This window comes from Vigna unguiculata, chromosome 8 (assembly GCF_037176805.1).
Source record: "Vigna unguiculata cultivar grain cowpea cultivar isolate G323 ecotype 2 chromosome 8, ASM3717680v1, whole genome shotgun sequence".
In the NCBI taxonomy this organism is placed as follows: Eukaryota; Viridiplantae; Streptophyta; class Magnoliopsida; order Fabales; family Fabaceae; genus Vigna; species Vigna unguiculata.
The window spans coordinates 3,613,457-3,640,406 of NC_140799.1; the positions used below are offsets into that span (position 1 = coordinate 3,613,457).

Sequence of the window (26,950 nt, forward strand, 5' to 3'; positions counted from 1 at the left end):
ACAAATAAAGAATAATAAGACAAATAAATATAGAAAAATAAAAATTATATATTATAATTATAATTAGAGACTAGATGTAAATTTGATATTATAAAATATATGAATGTTTCAAGTTAAAATAGCTGAATAATCATAAACAAAAGAAGTACATGGAAATTAGTTTATATTTTTTATTTCAAATATATTTTAATGATATGATACAAGTTTTATTTTAGTTATTGAAATTAATAAATAAGTTTGATGGTCGTGCACTTTCATGACAAATAAACTATTAAGCTTAATTACAAGCATTAAAATAATTAAAATAAACTAACAAGTGATTGACCATAAACAAAACATAGCATGGCATTGATCATGTTAATTACAAAACAAAATAAAATCAAACTAATAAACAATTTGAATATTGTAGAAAAGGAAATTCAAAAAAGTTGTCCGTTACCAAAGTGTATATTCCTTTCCCTCCCGTTTTCCCTGCACCTTCCATAAAACCTAGGGTTTCTCTCTCCCTCTCCCTCTCTCTCTCTCTCTCTCTTCAAATTCCCTTCATTTCCTTCACCTTCACTCTTCCCCTTCACACCCAACCAAATTTCCCAAAATGATGAACCCTAACCCTAACTCTTACGAGCACATGCTCAAGGAATCCATCAACCGGTTCTTCGCCGAACACCGCAGAGGCGTCACCGACTTCTCAGACTTCGCCTCCATCTTCTCGCGCATGCTCCACGCCGCTCCCAACCCTCCCATCCCAATCCTCTGGTTCTACGCTGCCCTCGAATTTCGCGCAGCGCGCGAGCCTTCACGAAGCGTCAGGGACCTGTTCCAGTTGCTCGTTTCGTGTACCGATGCGTGCGGGTCCACGAAGCGGATCGGTGCGCTCGCGCCGCTGGTGTTTGTTCTACACCGCTTGGCGCTTCGGCGAGGGGAGTTTAGAAGCGAGGTGGAGAGTCTGGTGGAAGGTGTTGTTAGCTACTGCAGCATTTTCTGCGGGAAGGAGGTTTGCGACGGCGACGTGGCGGTTCTGGAGTTCGGGGATTTGATCAAGGTGTGGACGGTGGACGATGATGGTGGCGGTGGCGGTGGGGTTTTTGGAGATTGCGCCGTGGAAGGGTTTTTCCCTCTTGTGAGTGAAGAATTTCGGAAGGGGATTGTGAGGGGTTGCGAGGTTGGGGTCTTGGCGGGAGTTGTTATGTGCGAAGCGCTTTTGTTGAAGCTGTGTTTGGCGTTCGAGAAAGGACTTAGCAGAGCGGAGCTGGAGAAGAATTTGCTCGCTTCCGCAGTTCAGACCATAACAGGGTTTCGAAGTTTTCGCTTTTTGGGTAAGACTCTGATTTCTGAATTCAACTATTTTTGCATTTTAGAATTACAGTTTAATTTCTATGTGCTTTTATAGTGGCTACTTGGTCCCGTAATGTGACATCTGTGTGACTATTGGGTGAAGTTGCACTTTTCATTTTCAGTATTACATTAATATCCTGGAATTGATCATTATCCATAGGTTTATAAAATATCTACGGGTATCATGAACACTAGAACAATATTCTATTCTTTGTTTTGATAATTTTTTTTTTCTGGATGTATTTTGTAAGTTTAACTATAATAATTTAAAATTTAAATAAAATTCGTTTCTCTAAAATTGATGGATCAAAACAAACAAGTAACATTACATGATAGAACAAAATTAAAATTTCTTTTATTTATATATATTTATTTTTTAATCATTTTATTGGCCAGTTTCAATTTTAAACAATTTAAAAGTAGAATTTAAGTTCATTAAAAATATCTTATTTATTTATTTTTTAAGGGAAAAGTTAATTTTATTATCTGGAGTATTTTATTAATTTTACGGGAAGCGGATACTCATTTATAAATTAGTAAGAAAGAAAAACCCATTATCTCGGTTCTCAATTAACAAAACCATTATGGATTTTATCTACTGGTAAGTTGCCAGGACTAGGCTCGGTTTCATTTCTTTTCTATTCATACTCTTGAACACTTGTATGTTAGGAAAGTAAAATTGTAGAATTATATAATTATATGACTAATCACACTTGAACTCTAACTTATTTAAATTTTATACCTTGTGCCTGTTTCTCTTTTTGGCACTACATTTATATTCTCCCTTAATATGACATCATTAACAGTCAGTAAGTGGATATTTGCTAAGAGGAAGGACACTGTTATGTTATTCTATAAATTAAGTTTGATTTATACATGGTAAAGTGTGTTAAGTGCAACGACACGTACTATTATGTTATTCTATAAATTGAGGTCAATTTGTACATGGTAATTTTTTTTGACGATGTCGAGTATAATTCTTTCAGTCTTTTAAGGATCAAGGTTTAAGTGTTCCTTTATTTGACCAGTTTGGACTAGCTTCTTTAGAAGTCTAGGACAATTGTTATTTATTTTTTCCTTTTTTAGTAATTAAAATTAGTCCCAAAATTTTTCTTTTAAGAAATTATACGAGAACTTTACAAATTAATTCTTGTATAAAATAATTTCATTTTTTCTTTCTCTTCTACAAATGTGGAGAAACTTGATCAAAGAAAAGCATTATGTTCTTAAATTTTTACTCCCACTCTACAACTCATTTTTTTAATTTTATATTCAATAATTTGGTTTATATTTTAATATGTATTATTATTGTTATGTATTATTATTTACAGGTGTAATAATGATGTAAAAGGAAAACAGCGGTGTCAAAGCATATATTCCTTACGTTTTACGCTTAAGAATATGTAATATGTTTATTTAAGTGACAAGATTTTAAGAAGTGTTTAACAAAAAAATATCAATATATGCCCTTTATTTTTGCACAGAGAATACATTTTTTATTTTTGTTTCTTAATCATACCTCGTAAATGTCTTCATCTAATCATGTTCTTTCACCATTTTAGGAAGCTAGTTCTGGATGAAACTCAGTTATGTTTGATCATAGTTTTCTCCTGTAACCAAACAAATAAGATCATTTGATAAGTGTTTGATAATTATCTTAGTTCAATCTCTCTTTTACCCGTATTTGTTTATTTGTCAGCTTGACATTGGTCCAATCCTTGTGCTTTCTGGGGTGACCTCATTACAGTTTTCATGTTTGTTCTTCCTGATTGCTGATTGGTCTCCATTCAGATACCCTTTTCAGGATGATGTTGGAGCCAGTTTTCCCAATGACCTCTCTACTGGTCAGTACCATGTCTCTTTGATTTTATTTTCCTTGATCATAACTTGGAATTAAGGGCTTTAGTCAAAGCACTTTTTTCTCCTGAAAACTTTTATGGCTCTCAAAACTAAGACTATCTTCAAATAACTACAAGCCCACTTACCCCGCATGGCATATGTTTAATGGAGGCTAAAATAATGGATGTAAGACCAGGAGTTGGAGTATTGATTATTGTTGGAAAACTGAGTTACATTTTGGAAATTTAAAACTCAACCTTACCAGTAAAATTCTTTACATAACCGATTATTCATGGATGGTTCACTAGTTTGATTTTCAGTATAATGTCTTTGAAAAGGGGTTACTGCTTGGTTAGCTACATTAATTATTCATTGCCATCGTCTTCACGGTCATTGTTGTATCCAATAATGGGCACCCTTCTTCTGGTGGTAATTTCAGCTCTTAGTTCTATTGACATCACTTTATTCCTTTTACCTTCAATAAATGTGTGATGTGTAGTATATTACTTGTTTCTAATTTTTTCTATTACATTCGACGACTAACTAGTTGTTTTACTGTAGGGTTCTGAAAATCAAGTTCTTTTAAAAGAAGTCCTGTACAATTCTGTGATGATGATAGACTATTCATTCATTAACCCTCAGGCAGAATTTTCATTGTATGCCAACAGCTTGAAAGATGTTGCTATAACTTGGTTGTTTGTTGCTGAGTTAGCTGTGCAGTCTGCTAGGTATGAGAAAAGGCTATTGTGACTCTGATGGATGAAGGGTTTCTCGAATATTTCACCTGACAAGTCTCATTCTCTGGTTTGGTCACAGGGAAAAAGGTGACCAGGGGAAAGCTATGTCGTACATAAATGCCTTCTGTAGATCTTGCATACCCATTCAATTGATCAACTGGGTTACTAGTCAAAATTACATAGGCAGGAAGATCACCAGACCAAATGTTTCCACTCCCATAGCTCTTATAAGTGAGTTCCTCCGTTTTTTCTTGCAATTCATATCCTAGCTAGAGTTATTTTAAGTGGCTTTCACTTTTCACACCTAAAACCTGAAATCAAGATTCCATGCGCTAAATCAAACAGTGTCACTGGTGGTTGAATTATGATTGTTGTTAACTGAATGTTTTCTTTGTGAGACTACTCTTTCTGTTCCCTCTTGTATCTAATAGTGATTTCATGTTCAGAGTGGCTTCTAGTTGTTGAGGAACAAGGAATTTCTGTGTTTGCTGGCGAAACTGCGAAGCAGATGGACTTAATGTTCAAAGCTAACTTTTTCACTTCAAGAACCGAGTGTTTACTTCCAGTAATAAAGCATTTCTTCAACAATCTGGATAAGAATCTCTTTTCTATGAATGGAGAAGCCGTGGCAGATAAACTTGATGCTGACATAGATATGCTTGATACTGTGGACACTGCAAATTTGGCTGCTGCTGATGATCTGAACTCAGTTATTGATGGGACACGAAAACGCAAAGAAGGGATCGAGGATGATACTAATAAAACACCGGTAAAATATATGAGATGTCATGTTCATGAGACTTCAGTTAGAGAAAACCCTTTTACATTCAGACAACAATGATGCTTTGGATGTTGGGAGCACAGTGCATTGGATATTTTGGTCTAATTAGCCTCCAAAAATAAATGGAGCAATATAACTAGATGATAGGTGAAACTGTATTAGGACACTGGGCTAATAACTTTTTATCACCATCCTTTGTCATTTTGGTGCTAGCAATTTGGAAACATTTGGCCCACAAACTTCTGCAATATCTTCTGTCAAAGTATATATCATAATTGGATATTGGATCAACCCTAGTTTTCATTTTATTTGGATATTAATTTTTATATTTTTATCTTCCAAATAAAATGTTTATATTTTTATTATTATTTCGTTATCATTTTCCATATTAGAGCTTACATATTTTTTGTTATATAAACTTTTAGTTTTACCTTTTTGTTATTGAAGTTTAATGTGTTTCTTATCTTGTAAAAAATAATAATAATTAATTTCAAGTTATCATCATAGCTTTACTACATCTTGATACATATTGATACTTCATATCTTATGATTGTACTACAAATTATTAATGATATCAAAAATGATTTTTTTTTTAACGTAACCGAGCGTTATTCTTAAAGATATATGTATGTAATGTAAATCCTCCAATAGAATACAACAAGAAGATCTATATATATATATATATATATATATATATATATATATATATATATATATATATATATATATATATATATATATATATATATATATATATATATATATATATATATATATATATTATAAAATTAAAACTTAAAAAAAACACGTTTATCTTTTAAAAACTATTTTTTACCTTATAAAATATAGAGTGTAAAGATATATATAATACACAAAGATGTTAAAGAAATATTAAAATCTCTAATTGTGTGACCTGATTTACTATTGTAATTGAAATTTTTATTTTAATCTTGAAAATCATATTAATTGTACACATTCAATTAGAGGTAATAATCTTGTATGATATAAATTGCTTAAAAAAATTGGTTTTAAATACCATTTTCTTTTTAAGATTATTTCTATAATATTTTTTTTGTTTTTAATAAACTGTAATAGCAACTATTTTATATCATAAAACAAAACTATAATTGCGGAACTCAAATATAGTTTTGATTTCAAATTTTAAAAACAAATAAGTATAGTTCTCACAACCGAATTGAATTAAATTTGTTTGACATATCAATGTTTTAAATTGGTGTGTGAGTTATGTACATTGTTTAACACCATGGAGGGCGTGATGAATGAAATTTGAAATTAAAGAAATTTGATATAATAATGGGTATGTGTTAATTAAATTGGATATGGTGAAACTTTAAGCTATGGTGTGTTCTTGAGACTATTTTAGAATTGGAATGACAAAATTAACAAATAAATTTTGTTTTAATTCTTGAGACTTGGTAGGATAAAAACACATAAACAATATAAAATTGAATAAAATGAGAAAATATGAAAAATTTGATCCATTTGTTTTTCCCAAAAAAAAGTGCAACTCAAGTTTAGTTATCATCTTATCCTATGCAACAAAAGGATGATGTTGATTGGTCGGTAATTATCAAACAGAAGGGGATTTGAAAGATAAATCCCAAAGTTACTATTTGAATGATAAATTTTAACAAATTAAAAAAAAAAGTCAACATCTCAAACTTCTGTAAACAATGTGAACAATCCAAATTTCATTTGATTAAGATATATGAATTGATTCAATTATGTTCCGGTACATCCAATAAGTCCTACATTGCTTAGAAATCGAGGTCAAGCGAAGTTTAAATACTCCTACTTCCTTCCACCCTCCGAGGCGCCTTTTAAGGACAAAATCGTGACGGAGCTAAAATGCTCCAAATCGGAAAATACCTCGGGAATGCGGTGGTTGTTCCTAACGACGGACGAACTTGGGTCGGAATCAGAACATTGGCGCCCACCGTGCAAATTGAGCAGAATGCCCCACAAAGCGAGGAATCCCGTAGCAATGAAGAGGGAGGGAACAATCTGGATGAGCTTCGGACCAGGGCCACCAAATTCATGCAGACTTGAAAGACAAAATCGAGGAATTGATACAGGCGGGACACCTAAGAGACCACTGAGAGGAGTAATTAATTACATTTCAGGAGGCTTCGTAGGAGGTGGAGCCACTACGTCCGCAAGAAAGAAGTACGTACGAGCGATTCAGAGCATAAATGCCGTAACAGTGTGTCCCAGGCGGCACATGCCACCCATCACGTTCCGAGACGACGATTTCCAAGCGATCGACCCCAACATGACGACCCAATGGTGATATCAGTAGAGATCGAGGACTTCGCGGTCAGGAAAACCCTGGTGGACCCAGGTAGTTCGGTGGACATCCTATACTGGGGCACTCTCAGAAAGCTGAAAATTCCAGAAGGGGAGATCCAACGGTACTCAGAACCGATCGTGGGCTTTTCAGGGGAGCGAGTGAATACGAAAGGCTCTGCTGACTTGTTCACCAAGTTCGGGACATGAATGGTAACGTGAACGGTAAAAATTCGATACCTTATTGTTGATGCTCACACCTCTTATAATATTTTGCTAGGGAGACCCTCGTTGAATACACTTGGAGCAGTAGTCTCCACATATCACTTGGCCATGAAGTTTCCGTCAGCCTCAGGGGACATAATCACTGTGCACGTAGACCAGCCGACTGTTCGCAGATGCTATGCTATGCGCCACCCCTTCGTGGACGGGATCATGGAAGTGGAACTTCCCGCGCGCTGGAAGGGGTTGACTATGAGCCAGTACGATGGCACTACTGATGCAAAGGAGCACGTGGACGTCTTCACCACCCAAGCAGGATTGTATAGTGGGACACCTAAGAAGATTTGTAAAACGGGAAGGGAGAACCAACAGATGCGAGTGCAAATTAAGCAGAATGCCCCACAAAGGGAGGAATCCCGTAGCAATGAAGAGGGAGCACGTGGACGTCTTCACCACCCAAGCAGGATTGTATAGTCGGACACCTAAGAAGATTTGTAAAATGGGAAGGCGGGGGATTCTTTTCCAGGGTAGAACGAGAAAAACGGTACGAACAACCACGAAGAGGGAAGGAGAAGGCACCTGAAGACCGAACCCAAAAAAGATGATGAGCGGCCGATATGCCAGGCATTGACCCAAGAGTAGCCAGTCACAAACTGTCTATTTTTCGGGAAGCTCGGCCCATCGCTCAGAAGAGAAGAAAGATGAGGGGAGAAAAAAGGGAGGCAACCATAGCGGAAGTACATAAGTTAATTTCGGCAGGCTTCATCAAGGAAGCCACCTACACGACCTGGCTAGCCAACATAGTGTTGGTAAAAAAGGCGAATGGCAAATGGCGAATGTGCACAGACTACACCAACTTCAACAAGGCGTGCCCTAAAGACACGCACCCTCTCCCAAGCATTGACAGATTGGTAGACGGTGCAGCTGGATACAAAGTGCTTAGTTTCTTGGATGCATACTCTGGGTACAATCAGATCCCAATGTATCCTCCTGATAAAGAAAAAACGGCGTTCATCACGTAAGAAGCTAACTTCTACTATGAAGTCATGCCTTTTGGCCTAAAAAATGTTGGAGCCACATACCAGCGGCGGATGGACAAGGTGTTTCGTCATCTCATCGGAAAGTGTATGGAGGTCTACGTCGACGACATGGTAGTCATGTCAGATTCACTCGAACAACACGTCAAAGATTTGGACGAGGTCTTGGCAGTCGTACGAAAGTATGACATGAGACTGAATCTAGAAAAGTGTGTTTTCGGGGTTGCAGGCGGGAAATTCCTGGGTTTCATGTTAACCCACAGGAGAATAGAGGCCAACCCCGACAAGTGCCAGGAAATTGTTAACATGAGAAGTCCAGCCAACATCAAGGAGATACAGAGATTGGTAGGGAGGCTAACTGCGTTATCACGTTTTATGCCTAAATTAGCAGAAAGAATCCAGCCGATGCTTAGGCTCATGAGAAAAGCACAAAAGTTCGTATGGGATGAGGCTTGCGAGCAATCTTTTCAAGCGTTGAAAGAGTATTTGTCTTCTCCCCCAGTACTACAAAAGCCTAGCAAGGGAAAACCCCTATTAGTATATCTAGCCATCTCTACCAATGTTGTTAGCACGACCATTGTACAAGATCAGGCGGGGGACCAGCGACCCGTATACTTTATCAGCAAAGCCCTACACGATGCAAAATTGCGGTACCAGACGGTGGAAAAGATAATTCTAGCACTTGTGATAACAACCAGACGATTGCGACCATACTTCCAAGGGAATGAGGTAATAGTCAAATCTGACTACCCAATACACAAAGTGTTGAGGCGACCTGACCTTGCCGGCCGAATGGTTGGATGGTCCGTAGAACTATCTGAGTATCATCTTCGATGTGAAGCCCGAGGACCGATTAAGGGACAATGCCTAACAGATTTTGTCAACGAATTAACAGGAGATCCTGACGCACGCGAGGAAGGTTGGATCCTGTCAGTGGACGGCTCCTCCAGCGCGAAAGGCGGGGGCGCTGGAATTGTTTTGCAAGGACCAAATGATTTGCTACTTGAGCAAGCCTTGTGCTTTGGTTTTAAACCCTCTAACAATCAGGCAGAATATGAGGCATTAATAGCAGGGTTGACCCTCGCAGCAGACATGGGAGCAGATACGGTGACATGCCGAACTGATTCTCAGCTGATAGTAGGACACTTGGACGACACTTTCCAGGTAAATGACCCCCTCCTATTACGATATTACCATGTTGTGCAGGGCATGTTGAACAGATTCAGAACAGCCAGCGTAGAGCATGTTGATAGATCCCAGAATTCCAGAGCTGACTTGCTCTCGAAGTTGGCGACTACCAAAGTAAAGGGGCAACATCATACAGTGATCCATGCCACACTCGACCGTCCTATTGTAACCTTGGCAGAATGCAATGCTACTGAGACAGTCATACCAGAGGAGGAAGAGTGGATGGCTCCTATTATACAGTTCATTCAACATGGTGACACAAGCGGAATTGATGATCATATCATGCGTAGAAAAGCTTCTCGATTCACTTTGGTTGGTGGAGAATTGTACAAATGAGGCTTCTCCAACCCTATGTTAAAATGCGTCACAAACCGCAAAGGCCAATATATCATGGAGGAGTTGCACACAAGAATTTGTGGCTTACATTCAGGATCTCGAACCATGGCAGCTCGAGTATTACGAGAAGGATACTATTGGCCGATTGTAAAAGAAGACTGCGAGAAGTACGTAAGGAAGTGCACCCAGTGCCAACAACACGGTAACATGATACATCTCAAGTCAGAAGAGTTGCACAGTATTACCTACCCTTGGCCTTTCGCCAAGTGGGGCATGGATATTCTAAGACCCTTCAGCCAGGGAAAGGTTAGGTAAAGTTCTTGTTGGTAGCTATAGACTACTTCACTAAGTGGATTGAGGCGGAGCCATTGGCCCTGATCATGGCCCAGCAGGTACATAAATTTGTCTGGAAGAATATTGTGTGCAGGTTTGGCATACCAAGCATCGTCATAATAGATAATGGTAGACAGTTCATCGACAAGGGGCTAGCCGAGTTCTATAAGGGACTCCATATACAACATATTACCAGCTCGGTCGAGCATCCACAAACAAATGGGCAAGCCAAAGCAGCAAATAAGGTCATACTACGAGAACTTAAAAAGAGGTTGGGAGATGCCAAAGGAAGGTGGGCTGACGAGTTATTAGAGGTCCTATGGGCATATCGCTGCACCCCGCAGTCAACAACACAGGAGACACCCTACTGCTTAGCCTATGGAGTAGACGCAATGATCCCGGTCGAGATTGGAGAGCCCTATTTACGACGCCATCTGTCCAACACGCGTCTTAATGAAGAAAGTATGCTAACAAACCTAGACCTGGTTCAAGAGCTTCGAGATCAAGTGCGCATTCGGGAAGAGGCATCCAAACTAAGGGCCCAGCGCCACTATAATACCAAAGTCAAACCCCGATCTTTTCACCAGGGAGATCTAGTATGGCGTATGGCAAGTGCCGCCCGAAAGCATGAAAGGAAGTTCTCGCCCAATTGGGAATGGCCATTTTGAATCAACGAAGTTGTGGGAAACGGCACATACATGTTGGAGCACTTATCTGGTGCCCCTGTCTCAGCCACATGGAACGCCTCACATCTCAAGTTTTATTACAGTTAGTTTGTCAAACGTTTATTTTTCAGACTCTTTTGTGATTTCGATTGCGGAATAAATGATGTACTCTTTCCTACCTTGATCTTTTTTTCCCTAAGGAGGGTTTTTGGTCAAGAAGGTTTTAACGAGGCATCATAGCCATAAATAAAGCATGACTATTTCATTATCTATTGTCAATACACGCATATATCCCGATCAAGCACAACAAATAGTTAAAATTTCGCACTCTCTCATGGGAAAGGAAGCTTCATCGAACTAGATGATCCCCCATATCTATACCAATGGGAAAGGAAGCTTCATCGCCCTAGATGATCCCCTCATACAAGCAAAAACTTAAGGTAATACACAACCATACAAAAACTTAAGGAGCAGACGACCTAAAGGAAAACACCATCTTGACCAGAAGTGGCCGAGTACATCCCGGCCAGAGGAGGCCTACCACATCATGGCCAGAAGTGGCCGAGTACATCTCACCTTCACCTGCAAATACAAATGGCTAGTAACATACAAAGAGCACAAGCAACAGATGCAAACACAAAAATCTAAAGAAAAAAGTTCAAAGCATGGCATCCAAACATACAATGTGTGTTAGAGGCAGTAAACCAAAGCTCGACAAACAGCTTCTAAAACTAGAAAACATAAAACAACATGTCAATCCTCGGGAGAAGTAGCAGGTTTTTGTTGCCCAGCAACAGGGATGTCCTCCACAGCCATGACGGAGCCTTCGTACACATCCTCATCAATATTAAAACGCCCATCTCTCACGTCAAAGTTAAAATAGTGAGCAGCCTAGCGCATGGCCTTGTGGAAACCCTCCTCATGCTGGGACATCACGTACCCCTCCAACTGGTAAATTCGGCCAGCTTTCTCAGCATTATCCCTTTTCTCGGCCGCCAACTCCTCCTCTAGACATTCCACGGCCGCCTGGGAATCCTCATCCTTTTTCTCAAAGTCCCTGCAGCGCGCTTTCAAGACATTATGCTCTGCTAGCAGCTGCGATTGCTCATTTTTCACACTTCCCAACTAAAGCAAAACCTCTTGCCTCCTGTTATTTGCCTCAGCCAATTCCCTCTGTAGACTCTCTATCTCAGCAGCCAGTTTGCTCGTCTCTGGCAGTTGGCTTAGCACTGTGTTCAGATGGCGACCCATCACCATTGCCATGGCATGAAATTCATTCAATGTATACAACACAGTTTCAGGACGCATGGCTGACACAATTTCAGCCTCCTACGACGATAAGGAAACCTCTATGCCTTGGTTGATTTTGAGTTGCGCATCAAACATTGCAGACAAAGAGTCAGTCGCACTATCAGCAGAGGAAGTGCCTCGAGACTTCTTAGGGGAGGATGACCGGGGGAGTACTCGACCTTGCGGTACGATCCCTACGCTTGCTTTTCTTCTTCTCCACAACAGGAGACATTAGGTCGCCCTTCTAGGAAGTCATCTCTGCAGGAACACGGCTAGCACTCTCATCCCCTTTCCTCTTCTCCTCCTCTAGCTTTTTCCTCCTCAGTTCCAGAAACACTTCTTTACCAAAAGGACCAGCAGCAACCATGGTATTTGCAAAAAGAAATAAGCGTTAGTCCAAACATACCAGACACATATCTATGGGGAGTCAAACGAACACACATACCGAAAAGGTCATCGTGCGGACGAGAGGAACTAAACACACCAATAATTTTCTTGGAGGAGAGTTTCTTGGGCAATTGGTCCAAATAAGATAGCACATACAGGAACTCCTGGGTAAGGGATGTTCTCGGCCAAAATCGATATGGGGTGGGACGTTTGGTCTAGTAGAACGGGAATTTGGGCTCGCCATTTTCAAAGTAAAAATATCCAGCCCCAGCGGACCGGATGACTACCTTAAAGAAACCAATCTTAAACCTTTTAAAAGATTACGTATAAGACGCGAGTAGACACTAATGGCTTTGACCCACTAGAGACAACCAACTAACCAACTCCCCCGGACGCGTACAGTAGTACTGCAAGAAAACCTGCGAGGAGGGTCTCAAATGGAACACTCGACAGACCAGTCAGAACGCCTGAAGGGATGCCCAACTATTAGGATGCAGCTGGCTGGGTGCTACATTCAGCACCCTTAGCACTCCCATTGTAAAATCATCAAAGGGGAGACGCACATGCAAATCAGAGACTAAGGTAGAGTACATGTAGAAAAAATCATGCAAATGACCTTCTCGACCGTGACATACACTATCCCCACTCCTGGCTCGCTCTACACTAATAATACGATCGTCTACTGTATCAGCTAGAATATCATACTTCTTACGAAAATCAACTATGGTGGCAGATTTACTAAACCTAGACAGAGGGAGTTTCACCCGGGGATCTACCCACTCCCCGAGTGACGCGGGGTCGAGAACTCCTTGGCACCCACAGAGTCCTCATCGTCCCTCTGAACACTATCACTGCACGGGGAGTCAGACACAGTCCCCTCCTCCTCAAAGTTGCTATGCCTACTGGAAAGATAATAAGTAGAGGAGGAGGACATACCTGGGATGGCGCAGACAGGAAATGCTCGGCTGGTGGTGGCTCACTTCCTAAATGGATCCTTTGCCTCACAACATCAAGACCCCACCTCTATTTATAGTGGACCACTTTCACAAGAGTAACCCCCTCATCACCATAAGATCTCGCTCCATCCAACGGTTGTCGGCACATCTCCTTTAAAACTCCTCACCTATACCATCTCATTATTATGACAAGACAGCCTCGAGCGGCGAGCCAAGTTAATACTTCCTTTTCCCCATAATTAAAGCAAGTCTCATAAACGCAAGTGGTTGAGGACGCCTCTACACCATTTCCCAAAACAACACATCATAGCCTCTTGTGAACTTTGTTCACTACGAGCCCGGGGGCTGGTGTTAGTGTATGGCCGAGTACACCCTGGCCCAGCAAGGAGAAAATGGCCGGGATCATCCCGACCCAAGTGTGAACATCCTCATACTCTGGCCCAACTGCGGGGGCTTGGATCTAGAGCGTGAGGATGCTTTAAAAAATTTAGTTCATAGAATTTTTATAAAGAAAAGAACAAAAAAAGAGTAAAACAAGAGTTTGCAAAGACATAAAAAAGATAATTTTAAAAGAATAAAAGAATTTATTGAGATAAAAAGTCAACGAGTATCTTTAATGCATCATTGAGAATACGTGACATCTTCTTCGTGTTCACCTTCACTATCTCTCAATGTAGTATTGGAAATGAGAATGATAGAAATATTATCATTATGTAAAAGATGATCAATAAAAATATGTATTTGAATTTGCCTATATATATATATATATATATATATATATATATATATATATATATATATATATATATATATATATTTGTAGATACAACTTCAATGGTATTGGAATGTTTGAACATTAGATGGATATCTGCATTTAATTATTGAAAAAAAATTAATGATTTAAATTGTCTTTGTAACTATGGAAAAAACGAAATAAAACGATTTTTTTAATATTATACTACATTGATTTAGCTTTGTCTGGTTTGTTTTTTGGATATAAAAATTTACATTTGAATAAGTGGTTGGAGTTACTATGTGATTTTCATAATTGTCATGATTTTCTTGATACATTTTGAAGAATATTTTAAGTATTTGAAATAGTTTATATTAAATATATATTTTTATAAATAATGTTAATCATCACCACTTTATCATGTTCTGGATGTGTTAATTATCCGGTAAGCTTTTGAAATTTTAGATAATGCTATTTAATAGCTATTGTGTAGAAAGACTAAATAATATACATGGAAGGTATTTTGTTTCACCATTTAATTAATATATTGAAATTGACCATGCTGTAGTCAATTATTAAATAAATATTGATTTTACATATTATATTTAAAATTTATTTTAAAAGTAGAATTTAAATAAAATTACGTACGTGACCCATTTATAAAAAACAGAAAGACAAAATAACTATTATTAGATGGAGAATGATCAATTATTAGAGGCACTTTAGTTGTTAATACGTAAAAGTAGACATTTAAACTATGCAATATTATTTTCAAGAAGGATATATGTTGATTGATTAAGACATGCATTAGTTTATTTGAAGTATTTTTAAATTATTTTAATTTTCATTAAGTATTTGTTTGAGTTGTAAGTTATATATGTAATTAGTATAAATGTTTTTCAGAAAGTGAGAAAAAAGAAGATGACAGCAACAAGTAGTTGAGAATGATTTTCTAAAGGCACTTGATGAAATTGTTTTTTGTTGCATGAATAGAGAGTTATTGTTTACGAGTTACGTGAAATGGCAATTTAGTTGAATGTGACAGATGCTGCAATTTTCTGAATTGAAAGTGATTTGTGTGAAAAGTGCATCCCATTCTCTTTTCTCTAATCATTGTTGGGAGTTTAGGTTTTTTAATGATTTTTTTATTATTTTTTATTAAATATTAAAAATATATTGTATTCACATTTTAAATATTTTTTTAATATATTTTAAAACTTTAAAATGAATGATAATTAATATATTAGAAAAACATAACAGAGAAACGATAAAAAAAACTCAACAAATAATCTAAATTTCCATGGCCCCATTGCAATGTTATTCTCTTTTGACTTTCTACCTCTCATTTATGCTTCTCAATAATAACACACAACATATATTCATGTGAATCACATTCCCAATTAATCATATTCCATCTACTCACTACATTTAATGAATCAGTAAAACAATTTCTAATCTAAAATCTTAATTTTTAAAGACTTAGTTCTAATTTTTAACAATAATTCAATGTTTTTTTTTGTTTAACTCAATGTATTCTTTATATTTTAAAAATAATTAATGTATTTTTTTTTGTTAGATCAAGACGATGAATACGAATATATTAATATAATTAATCAATTTTTTTATGTGTTTATTGTCAATTTTGGGAACAAAATGAAGTTAATGACATTAATGTTGATATATCTGGTGTATCAGGTATTTCTAAAAATTATAAAAATGTAAAAGAAAAATATTGAATTATTGATATAATAGTTAAATATTTTGTAGTTCATAAATTTGTACGTAGAATTTAATATGTTTTAAATTTTGATATATTTTAATTTTTAAATTAAAAAGAAAGATTTGATATAATTTTTTCTACATGTTAAATAATATATATATATATATATATATATATATATATATTTTATATATATTAACATCTGAATCAAAACGTATGAAATATGTTAATAATTTAAATGTTAATTTAAAACACTATTTAACAAGTCTAAAATTTTTATCTAATTATTTCTAAAATTTAAAAATTAGACTAAATTAATGTTTGAAAGAAAATTAATTTCAATCTTATATCAAAATTTAAAAATTAAAAACATATTCAAATTTTATTATAAATATAAAAAAAAATACTATTAAGTTATTATATAAATGATGAATACTATGTGAACTCCAAATCTTTAAATCAATAAAATCATGAAGTTTTTTATATATCACTTAACTTTATAATTTATTCTTCACATAAAATATAAATTCACTTGAAAACTTATATATTAGAACAAAATTTAAACTTCTATAAAGACAATCACCAATTCATACATGATGTAAAAATAAATAAAAGGAAACCTCATAAATATGTTATCAAAATAAAAGATTAAAGATAAACAGAATGTATTTAAAGTGATGTATTCTCCACCTAAGAAGAAAAGTGGAAAAAGGAAAAGAAAAAAGAAAAAAAAATGTGTCGGCTTACCCAAGTGTGGTTAAGTTAACCAGAGTGTGGGGTTAGGTTAGGATTGTTTTTGTTTGATGCAGATGGCTGGTGAGGCCCCAAACAAACAAGTGCCACGCCATGGAATCGTCGGTGACTCGTTTTGACTCGCTCGAGTTTATTAACACCACCATCACTCACTCAAACAAACACATCATTGTTCGTTTCGTTTCGTTGTGTTGCCATAACAACAGCATCGATACAAAACGCGATTCTGCATTCGCGATTCCACTCTCGAATCACTTTCCATTCGATGGCCGATTCAACCTCAAGCGATTCTCTCTCGCTAGACATCGATTCCTTCTCTCCTTCACCTCAGGTACATTAATTTTATTATCATCATTATCATTAGCGTTATCATAATTGTGATTATTGTGATTCTGCATTGGATTTTCTGTTATCGATTTGATGTTATACGCAACAACAACAACAATAAGAATAGCGATAATAATCTTATGTTTCATTACAGGAGTTACACTATAATCAATCAAATCTCTTTTTGCGATTTTAGTTCGTTTTGTTTGTTTTATGTTTTTTTTTTCTCGGCTTTTTCTTTTTTGTAATTTCGGAGTTCTAAGTTTGACTGCTATTCCCTCGTAACACTGACAATAGCTTCAATTGCGTTTTTGGGCTTTTGTTAGTTTGTTTCTTCGTCCCGAGCGGAAACGGCGTTTTTCGTTTCGTTTTTTGTTTCTGATGTTCTGTAATGGAGGTCGATGTCAAGAATAACCCAGCTTTTGAGTTGTGAATCTCCGCAAAGCAAATGGTTACTGCAATTATAGTTTTTACTAGTTCGCTTTTCGATGTTGTCCAAGGGTTTTGCAAAATGGTGAAGACGTTGTATTATTTTGTTATCATGCCTATATGGTTAAAGAAATTAGTTTGTGGTTCTAGATTTTTAAATTTTTGTTTTTTTTTCTTTAGTTAATAGTCTGGACGGGTAATATGGAAATATTTTACATTGTTTAGTTTTGTAATAACTAATTCAAAAGTAATACTGATGATGATTTCTTATTGGTTGATGACGGAATATTGTTTCTTATAAGAAAACCAACTTTTTTTAGAGTTTAATTTAAATATACTTTTATGCACTATTGTCTCATTACAGCTTGACATCTATTTTAATATTGTTGATTAATAACTAATTTAAAAATAATATTTTAATTGATTTGTAATTAGGTGATGATAAAAAAAAATTTATATTGTCCATTCATAAAAATGAATTTCTTTTTCTATTGTGACAAGAGTAGAATAATGATTTTCTTTCAAAAGGTGCTTCTTCACACATGCAATCTACATTGTTTCCGCCTTGAAAGGTTTTGTGGCTTGTTATGGGTTGCTTCTTTGCATGAGTAACGTTTTGTGATTTCATTTTGCTGCCCCAAGTTTTTGTACGCGTCTTTGGTGCACGTACTTAATTGGTCACACATGATTAAAGACCTTTTGTTGAATAAAATATTTCCATTCATGAAAATGAATTTCATTTTTTATTGTCATAAGAGTAGAATAATGATTTTCTTTCAAAAGGAGCTTCAAACAATGTATTCTACCATTACTCGTCGTCAACAAAACTCAAACGTGCTATAAATTATTCTTTGCTCACTTATATGATTCCTTCCCTGTTTGTTTTTATAAAAATATAAAGGCAATGATATGTAATGAGCACTTTGTTGTCCTTTTCGGTTAACTTTCTGTGCCGTTAGTGATTAGTATGCTACTCATATGCTTGTGCAGGAACATATCATCAGAACACGCCATGGTTCTATATCTGTTTCTGTATACGGAGACCAGGATAAACCAGCACTTATCACATATCCAGATTTGGCTTTAAATTGTAAGTTTTTACATTTTACGTATATCTCGTGAACCACCCCCTCTAATTTTGCATCAGAACATTGCACTTTATGTCTTCAAGTTATAGCTTTTATGGATTTGTTCCTATTGTTATGGTTAAAAAATCTTTTCCCACTACATTTAAGTAGATTCAGTTTAACCAGAGTTTTAAATCTGGTACATGCTGGCATTGAAATATGTATTAGTTTTCATAAACAAATTAAACATTTGCTCTTTCTCCTGAAACTATGTATTTGTTTGATGATTTTTGCCAGATATGGATTACTCTCAAGTTAACTTTTTTTGTTTGTTTGTTTGTAATGTATGTATCAGTTTTTATAAAAATTAGACATTTGCTCTTTCCGCTCCTGAAACTCTATTTATTTTCTGAAAAGTTTTGATGCAGGCAAAATCAAGTCCACAATTGCCGTTTAGTGATTTTTGACAAACATTGATTATTCTCAACTCAACACTTCTTTTTTGTAATGCACTGACAATCTAACCTTTGTTTTCATGCATGTGGTTTCATCAGATGTCTCCTGCTTTCAGGGGTTATTATTTTGTCCCGAGGCATATTACCTTTTGCTCCACAATTTCTGCATTTATCACATTAGTCCACCTGGGCATGAGGTTTGTATCTTGAAGTTGTACAATGTTGTTGCTTGATTCTTGTATCCTTCTGTTTTTCAATTTCTACATTGTTGAACGTTTATAATATACCTGGTTCCTCATCATGCTGTGCTTTCTTCAAGAGTTATTGCAGTTAGGAGCTGTTCCAATTGATTCAGATTACCCAGTTCTTTCTGTAGATGACTTAGCTGATCAAATAGCTGAGGTTCTCAACTTTTTCGGGTGAGTGTTTAGCTTAATTAGTGTTGCTTCCCATTTAGTGACATGAACAAATTATTTTAGAGCCATTTTTATTCGTTTTTAATATCTAAGTTGACTCCTAGTTCCACAGATTGAAAGTGATGGGTACTCGCCATAGAAGCTGATTTATCCTTTACTTGTTCTTGTTTTGCAGTCTTAGCGCGGTTATGTGTATGGGAGTAACTGCTGGGGCTTACGTTCTTACCTTATTTGCTGTGAGTATTCATGCGTGTTTGTCTCCTTAAATGTCCCTAAGATACTCAGGTCTTTCTAACACTTGACAACAGATGAAGTATAGACAACGTGTTCTTGGTTTGATACTTGTTTCGCCTCTATGTAAAGAACCATCTTGGGCTGAATGGCTGTACAACAAGGTTCTGTTCCTATGCTGAAAGATTGTTTTGTTCTAAAATTTAATCTCATTCTTTTCTAAAGATTTTAAAATATTTGCAGGTCATGTCAAATTTGCTATACTTCTATGGCATGTGTGGCGTAGTAAAGGAAATATTGCTGAAGCGGTACTTCAGCAAGGTATATCTTTGCTTCCAAAATTATTCCTTGTTTTACCTCCATTGTGTTGGGCTGAAACATTGACTTTGATTGGCGGTGATAGGAAATTCGAGGTGGCACACAATTGCCGGAGTCGGATATTGTTAAAGCTTGCCGAAGGGTTGGTCAACATTTTTTTGTTTGTTTCATTTTCATCTAGGAACAGGGTAATAACTGATAGCTAGTTATTTTTTATGCGTCAGAAATAAAAAACAAGAGAAAAGAGAAAAGAAAAAAAACCCTCACAAATTGGATGCCTACTGCATCATCCATTAAGTGAGCTCGAGCAATGTGAACACTTTACTGGTAGCTAGTTGTTTGAACCTGAACACTATACTCTATATTTTCTTACAGTTGTTGGATGAGAGGCAGAGCTTGAATGTGTGGCGATTCCTGGAAGCTATTAACGGGTATGAATACAGTTCCAAAATAGTGATTCTCGTATTTCTTTTTGAGGGGGCGTAGTGTTTAGAATAGGCAATTGCCCCTGTAGATATTTATAAGATATTTATTATAATATATTTCTTTTTCATTTAACTTCATTTTGGGACCTAACAGGAGACCTGACATAAGTGAAGGATTGAGAAAATTACAGTGCCGTTCACTTATTTTTGTTGGGGATATGTCACCATTTCACTCGGAGGCTCTTCACATGACTTCAAAATTGGACAGACGATTCAGTGCCTTAGTCGAGGTATTGAAAATAGTTTATTAATCTGTGATAACATTATGTAATATTGCAATCGGGTTTTAACATTATGTAATAGGTTCAAGCATGTGGATCAATGGTAACAGAGGAGCAGCCTCATGCCATGTTAATACCGATGGAGTACTTTCTCATGGGATATGGCTTGTACAAGCCATCCAAGCTGAGCGTAAGCCCAAGAAGCCCCTTGAGTCCATCTTGCATATCTCCGGAGCTTTACTCCCCAGAGAGTATGGGTTTAAAATTGAAACCCATAAAGACACGAATTTCCCTGAAAATCTAGATGTAGATGAATAAAGACTGGGATACTGGTGCCCCTTCTGATATTGGTCATTTAACGGAGTGATCCTTGTAGATAATAAGGAGATAAGAAAATAAGAAATCAATATAGTCATTCTTTTATTTGTAATCAGTCATAGATTTTAGTCATCGAGTCTCGAGCCTTAATAGTTGTAAAGCTTCGATATTGTTGTTTCCATATTGGTTGGGGGAGATAAAAGTTCGGGTTCAAATTGTATAAACACCGATTACTGTTCTATTTTCTTGTTTTCGGCATCTTATTCGCTGTCGATAAATATAATTGAATTTTGAAAATATGAAGTACTCCTGGAATTTAATTGCCCGTGTTTGCAATTGTTTCATTTTCTTACGAAAAAGTTGTCATTCAAAGTTCACAGGCAAATGTTTATTCAGGGTTCATTCATATATAGAAAATGAATTTTACTTATTATTTTTTTACGCTGCATTCATACTGATAAATAGGATGCAGTTAATTAGCGAATTGTATGCGAGGAGGAATCTATAAAGTTCAGCACAATTATAGGATATCCAGTTCAGCATATATATTAAATGATTATCCAATTTAATATCGTTATAATGTTTTTGTATCGTGTACTCTATATAATTTTATTTTATTGTTAAACTGATTTTAACATTAAAATGCTTTTAAAATAGAATTGCTTTAACTATACTATCATTTTCAAATTTCAATTAAACCAAATGTCGTTTTTCTGCTAGTTTCATATCATTTTAACTTTGTAAATAAGTACACAAAGATGTATTTTTTTTTTATACATTTACAGCCGTTAAAATGCTAATTTTATAAATTTTATAAACATAACACTTTAAAATTGATTTTAAACATGTAAAAATGATATTTTTCATCAAAAGTATCTATTACATAAATGTAGTAAACACATTTCATAAAGAAAATATAATTTTAATTGTTTTAATCAACGAAAAGAACAGACCATTTGTTTCAAGTGAAGTTTATTTTACAATAAGACTTTTTTGTCAGCAAAATTTTACAACAAATTTGTGTTTTCGCTACACTATAATTTTTTCTTAAATTTAGGTGTATTTTTTCACATGTATAAATACTTGGTCCATTTGATGATTAGTCCAAAAAATCACTTCTCTTACCTTGTGCTAACACTATCAAAGTGCTCACAAAGCAGATCTAACCAAACCAAAAAAATGCATTTTGGATAGTCAAATAAATTCCATGTTAACAACTGCAAATCATAATCCTTGGACTCTATCATCCATTCCATGAAAGCACCTCTTTCAAGATAACGTAACTTCTCCTAATTACCGAAGCACAGCATTATTCACAATTCTGATTTCAGCAGTGTCAAATTACTTACTTGATCCAAAAACATAGTAGTAGTAATAATAATGTCATATTATATTATATGACTATCTTCACCTTCACCTTCAATTGATATTCAACATTTGAGTGTTCATGCTCATCCTGCTTCTGTGACTGCTCTCCAATCCCTCTTCATTTCTACAAGCTTTTCTTCTGCTCATTTCAGCATACATTTCTTCAATCATAGGCTTCCATAACCGAACACGTGCATTGATAAACCAATTCGATACCTGCTCAATCAACCATAAGCACAATATCATCTCAAACAAGAACAACTTTGCTATTTTTTTTCTTCCTATATAAGTTTTACACTTTTTTTCATAGCAGAAAGGATGTATCTAACAAGAGAGTAACAAACAAGTACCTGGCTTCTTGTCAACCCACTTTTTACTGCCAATAAGTGCTTCTCCGCATCTTTAGGATACCTGAAATCCATCACAACTTATGTAAGTTCTCTTGTTTTTAATGTCTCTGCAATCTAAAAGCTAAAAGTTGTTGCATTCAACATCTTGGAACAAAGAAACTCACGGATGGAGGAAATTCTGAAACATCCAAGCGCGTAGAACAGAGACAGATCTCTCTGGCAAGCCCCTTTGGGGTCTCCATAACTGATCTTTTTTCTTCAACTGCTGCAGAGCCCATTGCTTTTGAATGAACGAAGTTTCAAGAGACCATTCCTTCTCCTCTTCTGAACACAAGCTGTTAAAATCTGGTCCCATGGCAAGAATACAATTGCTAATCCTCTCTCTCAAGTCCTTGTACAAGAGAGAGATAGTTTGAAGTGCAAAATGTGCATGCATGTGTGGATCCAACTCAGTAGCAGCATGGAATGCAGATGCCACAGTATGAACCTCATCCAGACACTGACTATATCCATTGTCCACCTAACAATCATAAAGGGCATTAGTCCATTACCATCACTATGTCAAAATGAAAACTTTCACATATTACTTTTCAACTTCTCACAATTTGTTTTCCCAAGGTTAATGTACATTTGGTTTATCATCTTATTTTTGTTTCCATTTCTTCTTATATGCTTTAAAGATTTCAGTCTGGTCTCTCAAAGTGTCTTCGTAAAATCCAACACGTGTTTTTGTCAGAAGTCCCTTGTCGACTAGTGATAAGATTAGTTTACAATATACAAGTGGGTGCAAACTTTAACTTACAAATCGGTTTTAAAAGTTGATTTTAAAAGATTGAGTTAAGTTTAAAATCTAATTCTTGACAATTTCTGTCAGTTTTGTTGCACAAACGGTTGTAGTTTTTACTAGCATGACAAGTGCTAATCTAATGTCACATCTTTCACAGTTTGTCACATGTAACTAAGTCCATCAAATTAGCTTGTTAAACTGACTGAACGTTCATCTTAGTGTAATTGGGGCATTTAGCAGAACCAGACGGAAACCATAAATATATTTTTGCCCTTTATCCATGCATAAATTTTATTGTGGAAAAATGATAACTGCAAAGTAAGCACATTTGAACATATATTAAATCAGGACCATAATTTATGTCCTACTGATGAGTGTAAGAGGTAGCATTTTACCAGTTGTAGAAGCATGAGAAGTTGGGATTTGTTTGAATCAGCTGCATGTCTTTCTGATGGAGATTCTTCTGCATGTGCTCCATACATGGAATTTTCATTCTGATTACTCGCCACCCTTCTCTTTTGTGTGGAAGCTGAAGCTGACTTTTTAACACCAGAAGCTGAGTAATTCATCAGCTCTACATTTTCAAATGAATATCTTGCAATCTGAGAAAATATCTCTTGAACTCCAGCAAGATATCTGGACCCCAATATTGCTGGTGAAAACTGGACATGTTTGTTAGAACCTAATCTCATACACAGTTCCTTGCTGCTGCAGGAAGGTTGCTCCAACCCTGAACTTGTTCCATTCATGCTACGAGATGCGTTGGAGCAGCTCATCTCTGAGCACTGACCTGTAGTTGGAGGAGATCTTGAAAGACTCAGTGATAGCTCTTTACTACTATTAGAAGAATTATAGGCAAAATTTCCCAAGCTTGCAACATTTGATGATGTCCATCCATTTTGAACAAGGTTTCCTATGGAAGAATAGGCCTGGATCTCAGTCCCATTGGCCTCTGGAGCTTTAAGAAACTTGTTCACATTCCACTTCTGAATACTTGATAATTCATCATAGGCATGATCACCAAAAGTTGCAGCCAAAGGGTTTGAAGTATCTTGCCAATTATTGAAGATGTATGGTCCCAGTGCCTCCAATGAACTCATTGAATGAGGCAAAGCTGCTGAACTCTGCAGATTTTCTTGAAGGCCTATTCTGTCAGCAAGTGAAGCAGCAGAAGCAATTGTCCTTCCTCCAGCTAAATGTTCTTGAATGGCACTGTTATTGATGTGATTTGAGGCATCTCCTACAATACTCTTTCCTTGTACCGAGACAAATGAATTGGAATCAGCAATTGTAGCAGGGTTTATGAAGCAACCATCTACATGGACATCGCTTGTAGGTTCACCTTGTTCTGCAGCAAGAACTGGAATTCCATTTATAATGTGGTTTTGGTTATTGAGGTCAAATGAGTAGCATTGAATCAGTGGCTTCGGTGCTAAATGCTGTGCAATTTCTTCTATGACAGCAGAATTTCTGCCACCAATGTCCAGTGAAGCACTGTACATATTATTCTCCATCTAGGAAATGTAAAAAGAGGCACTTGATGCTTCTTCAATAGCCTTTCAAACCAGCATTACCTCCATAGTGACTTGGTTTTTCTTCAGATTCATGGTTATCTAGACCAGTAGAATCTCCTTCTCCCCTTTCTTAGAAGAATTGTAGTTATCCCCTTTTTTGGAAGAATCACCTCACTCTCTTGAAGAAAATGGAAATAGCTCCATGCTACAAACAAAAAAGGAAAATTAAAACAAGGCAGCAACAAAAATAGCAGTAGATAACTCTCCAACATTGTGACTTAATCTATCCTCATTCCAAACTAGAACACTTACTGAAAGATGAAAGGGGAAATTACCAAAAAACAAAACAAAACTTTTGAACTACTTATGTAAACTAAAATTGACACAGATGATTTCAAGAGAAAAGAACCAAGTCAAAAGCAAAACCAAGTAAAACAACCTTATCACCCACCAGAACAAGCTGAGCCATCACCGGAAAAAAACAAAAAAAAACACTTCTTCAAAGGATGTCTAGTTTCCCTCCAAGAACCTAGAAAACAAAAAAAAAATGAAAAAGGAGCATGAAAAAACAAGAAACTTCCTATACTAAGTTTTCAAAAGGTTATATAGTCATCAAATATGACCTCAAAGATTGCAACTCATAAAGCATAAGCAGAAAGCACGATGGTAAAGACTAAACAATGAAATTAAATTGTCTAACAAAAGACATATGTAGTGGTGTTTTTGCAAACAGAAAGAAAAGGAAAAGCATGGAAGAGTGTGTAAAGTGTATGTAAAGGGTGAAGAAGAAAAGATAGCTTACATAACAAACAAAGAGCAAAAAGAGGTAGATGTTGCACCTAGTGTTGGAGATGGATGAAAAAGGTGTGTGAGATAGATGGAGGTAGAAGGGCCACGAAGGAGTAAAAACAAGGAAGGAGAGAGAGTGAGAGAGAGTGAGAGAGAGAACACAGTATACATTGGTAGTAGCCTTTGGTGCAGTGCCACTCATTTGTGGTGCAGCCTTTAACGGGCCCTCTCTGATCTCTTTTGTCCTCCTCAGTCCTCACACCGAAACAACAAACACCTATTACTATTACTATTTCTATGACTATTATTATGATTTTGTTGAGTATTCATTCTCACAACAAATGCAATATGAGTATTCTCACAAGAAGGGTAGGGGGGGCCTGAGAAACACTTTGGTGAAGACCCTTTGGGTTTTTAGCCATTTTTAAACAAGATGGTAACGTGAACAGGAACATGACTCGAATGGGGTAAAGAAAAGCCAAGGCTTTCCTTACACAATGTAACAACAAAGGCACGAGGGAATTGTTTTGACGTGTGAATGAGAGAGAGAAATGGAAAGAACAGTGTGATAGGGTTTGTAGTGTAGCTGTTCATTGTACTTTACCTCTCAGACATAGACCTTCTGATGTAAGCATGCCAATAAATGACGACAATTTTTCCTCTCATTAAACCCTCCTTCATCATCTCATTCATCATCATTCATCCACTGCTCATTGCATCAGTTTTTGCATTCACTCACATTCAAAATAATATCTATCATTATTTTTTATTGCTTCTGCTGCTAGTAGTACATAGAAATTAAACTCCACACACACACGTAATTAAATTGTAAAGTTAGATTAATATGTATTATCACAATTAAGATATATTTGATAGTACATTTTAAAATAAATAATATCACAATAAAACCAGTCCCTACAGTTCAAAAACTTCACCTTTTAAGTACCTAAACTTAAAAATTATTCATTTTCTCTTATATATATATATATATATATATATATATATATATATATATATATATATATATATATATATATATTTTGTAAAGTTAGATTAATATGTATTATCACAATTAAGATATATTTGATAGTACATTTTAAAATAAATAATATCACAATAAAACCAGTCCCTACAGTTCAAAAACTTCACCTTTTAAGTACCTAAACTTAAAAATTATTTATTTTCTCTTTTATATATATATATATATATATATATATATATATATATATATATATATATATATATATTCATTAATC

General features: G+C 35.9%; 3 protein-coding genes across 9 annotated transcripts; 2 read left to right on the top strand and 1 right to left on the bottom strand.

Moving 5' to 3' along the window:
* Window positions 1–361: 361 nt before the first annotated feature.
* LOC114193138 (SNF2 domain protein) lies at window positions 362–4,983 on the top strand. Its single transcript, XM_028082843.2, has 5 exons — window positions 362–1,316; window positions 3,127–3,179; window positions 3,736–3,902; window positions 3,991–4,142; window positions 4,358–4,983. The coding sequence occupies exons 1-5, from the start codon at window positions 596–598 to the stop codon at window positions 4,750–4,752; spliced, it is 1,488 nt and encodes a 495-aa protein (XP_027938644.1). The 5' UTR covers window positions 362–595; the 3' UTR covers window positions 4,753–4,983.
* An 11,716-nt stretch (window positions 4,984–16,699) lies between these two features.
* On the top strand, window positions 16,700–21,206 carry LOC114193325 (protein NDL1-like). 2 transcript variants are annotated; one of them, XM_028083065.2, is made up of 11 exons: window positions 16,700–16,950; window positions 18,366–18,465; window positions 18,997–19,094; window positions 19,228–19,316; window positions 19,489–19,549; window positions 19,622–19,708; window positions 19,788–19,865; window positions 19,948–20,004; window positions 20,238–20,293; window positions 20,442–20,577; window positions 20,651–21,206. In XM_028083065.2, exons 1-11 carry the CDS (start codon window positions 16,885–16,887, stop codon window positions 20,870–20,872), a joined length of 1,050 nt encoding a protein of 349 aa, XP_027938866.1. In that variant the 5' UTR covers window positions 16,700–16,884; the 3' UTR covers window positions 20,873–21,206. The 2 variants fall into 2 exon arrangements, with proteins under 2 accessions (XP_027938866.1, XP_027938867.1); XM_028083066.2 differs by having other exon boundaries at window positions 16,927–16,950; window positions 18,860–19,094.
* Window positions 21,207–22,153: 947 nt separating this feature from the next.
* LOC114193991 (uncharacterized) lies at window positions 22,154–25,868 on the bottom strand. 6 transcript variants are annotated; one of them, XM_028084006.2, is made up of 6 exons: window positions 25,708–25,853; window positions 25,357–25,434; window positions 23,787–25,110; window positions 22,769–23,124; window positions 22,605–22,665; window positions 22,154–22,470 (listed from the first exon to the last, which is right to left on the bottom strand). In XM_028084006.2, the coding sequence occupies exons 3-6, from the start codon at window positions 24,903–24,905 to the stop codon at window positions 22,306–22,308; spliced, it is 1,701 nt and encodes a 566-aa protein (XP_027939807.1). In that variant the 5' UTR covers window positions 24,906–25,110; window positions 25,357–25,434; window positions 25,708–25,853; the 3' UTR covers window positions 22,154–22,305. The 6 variants fall into 6 exon arrangements, with proteins under 6 accessions (XP_027939807.1, XP_027939806.1, XP_027939809.1 ...); XM_028084005.2 differs by having other exon boundaries at window positions 25,345–25,434; XM_028084008.2 differs by lacking the exon at window positions 25,708–25,853 and adding an exon at window positions 25,529–25,668.
* Window positions 25,869–26,950: the final 1,082 nt, after the last annotated feature.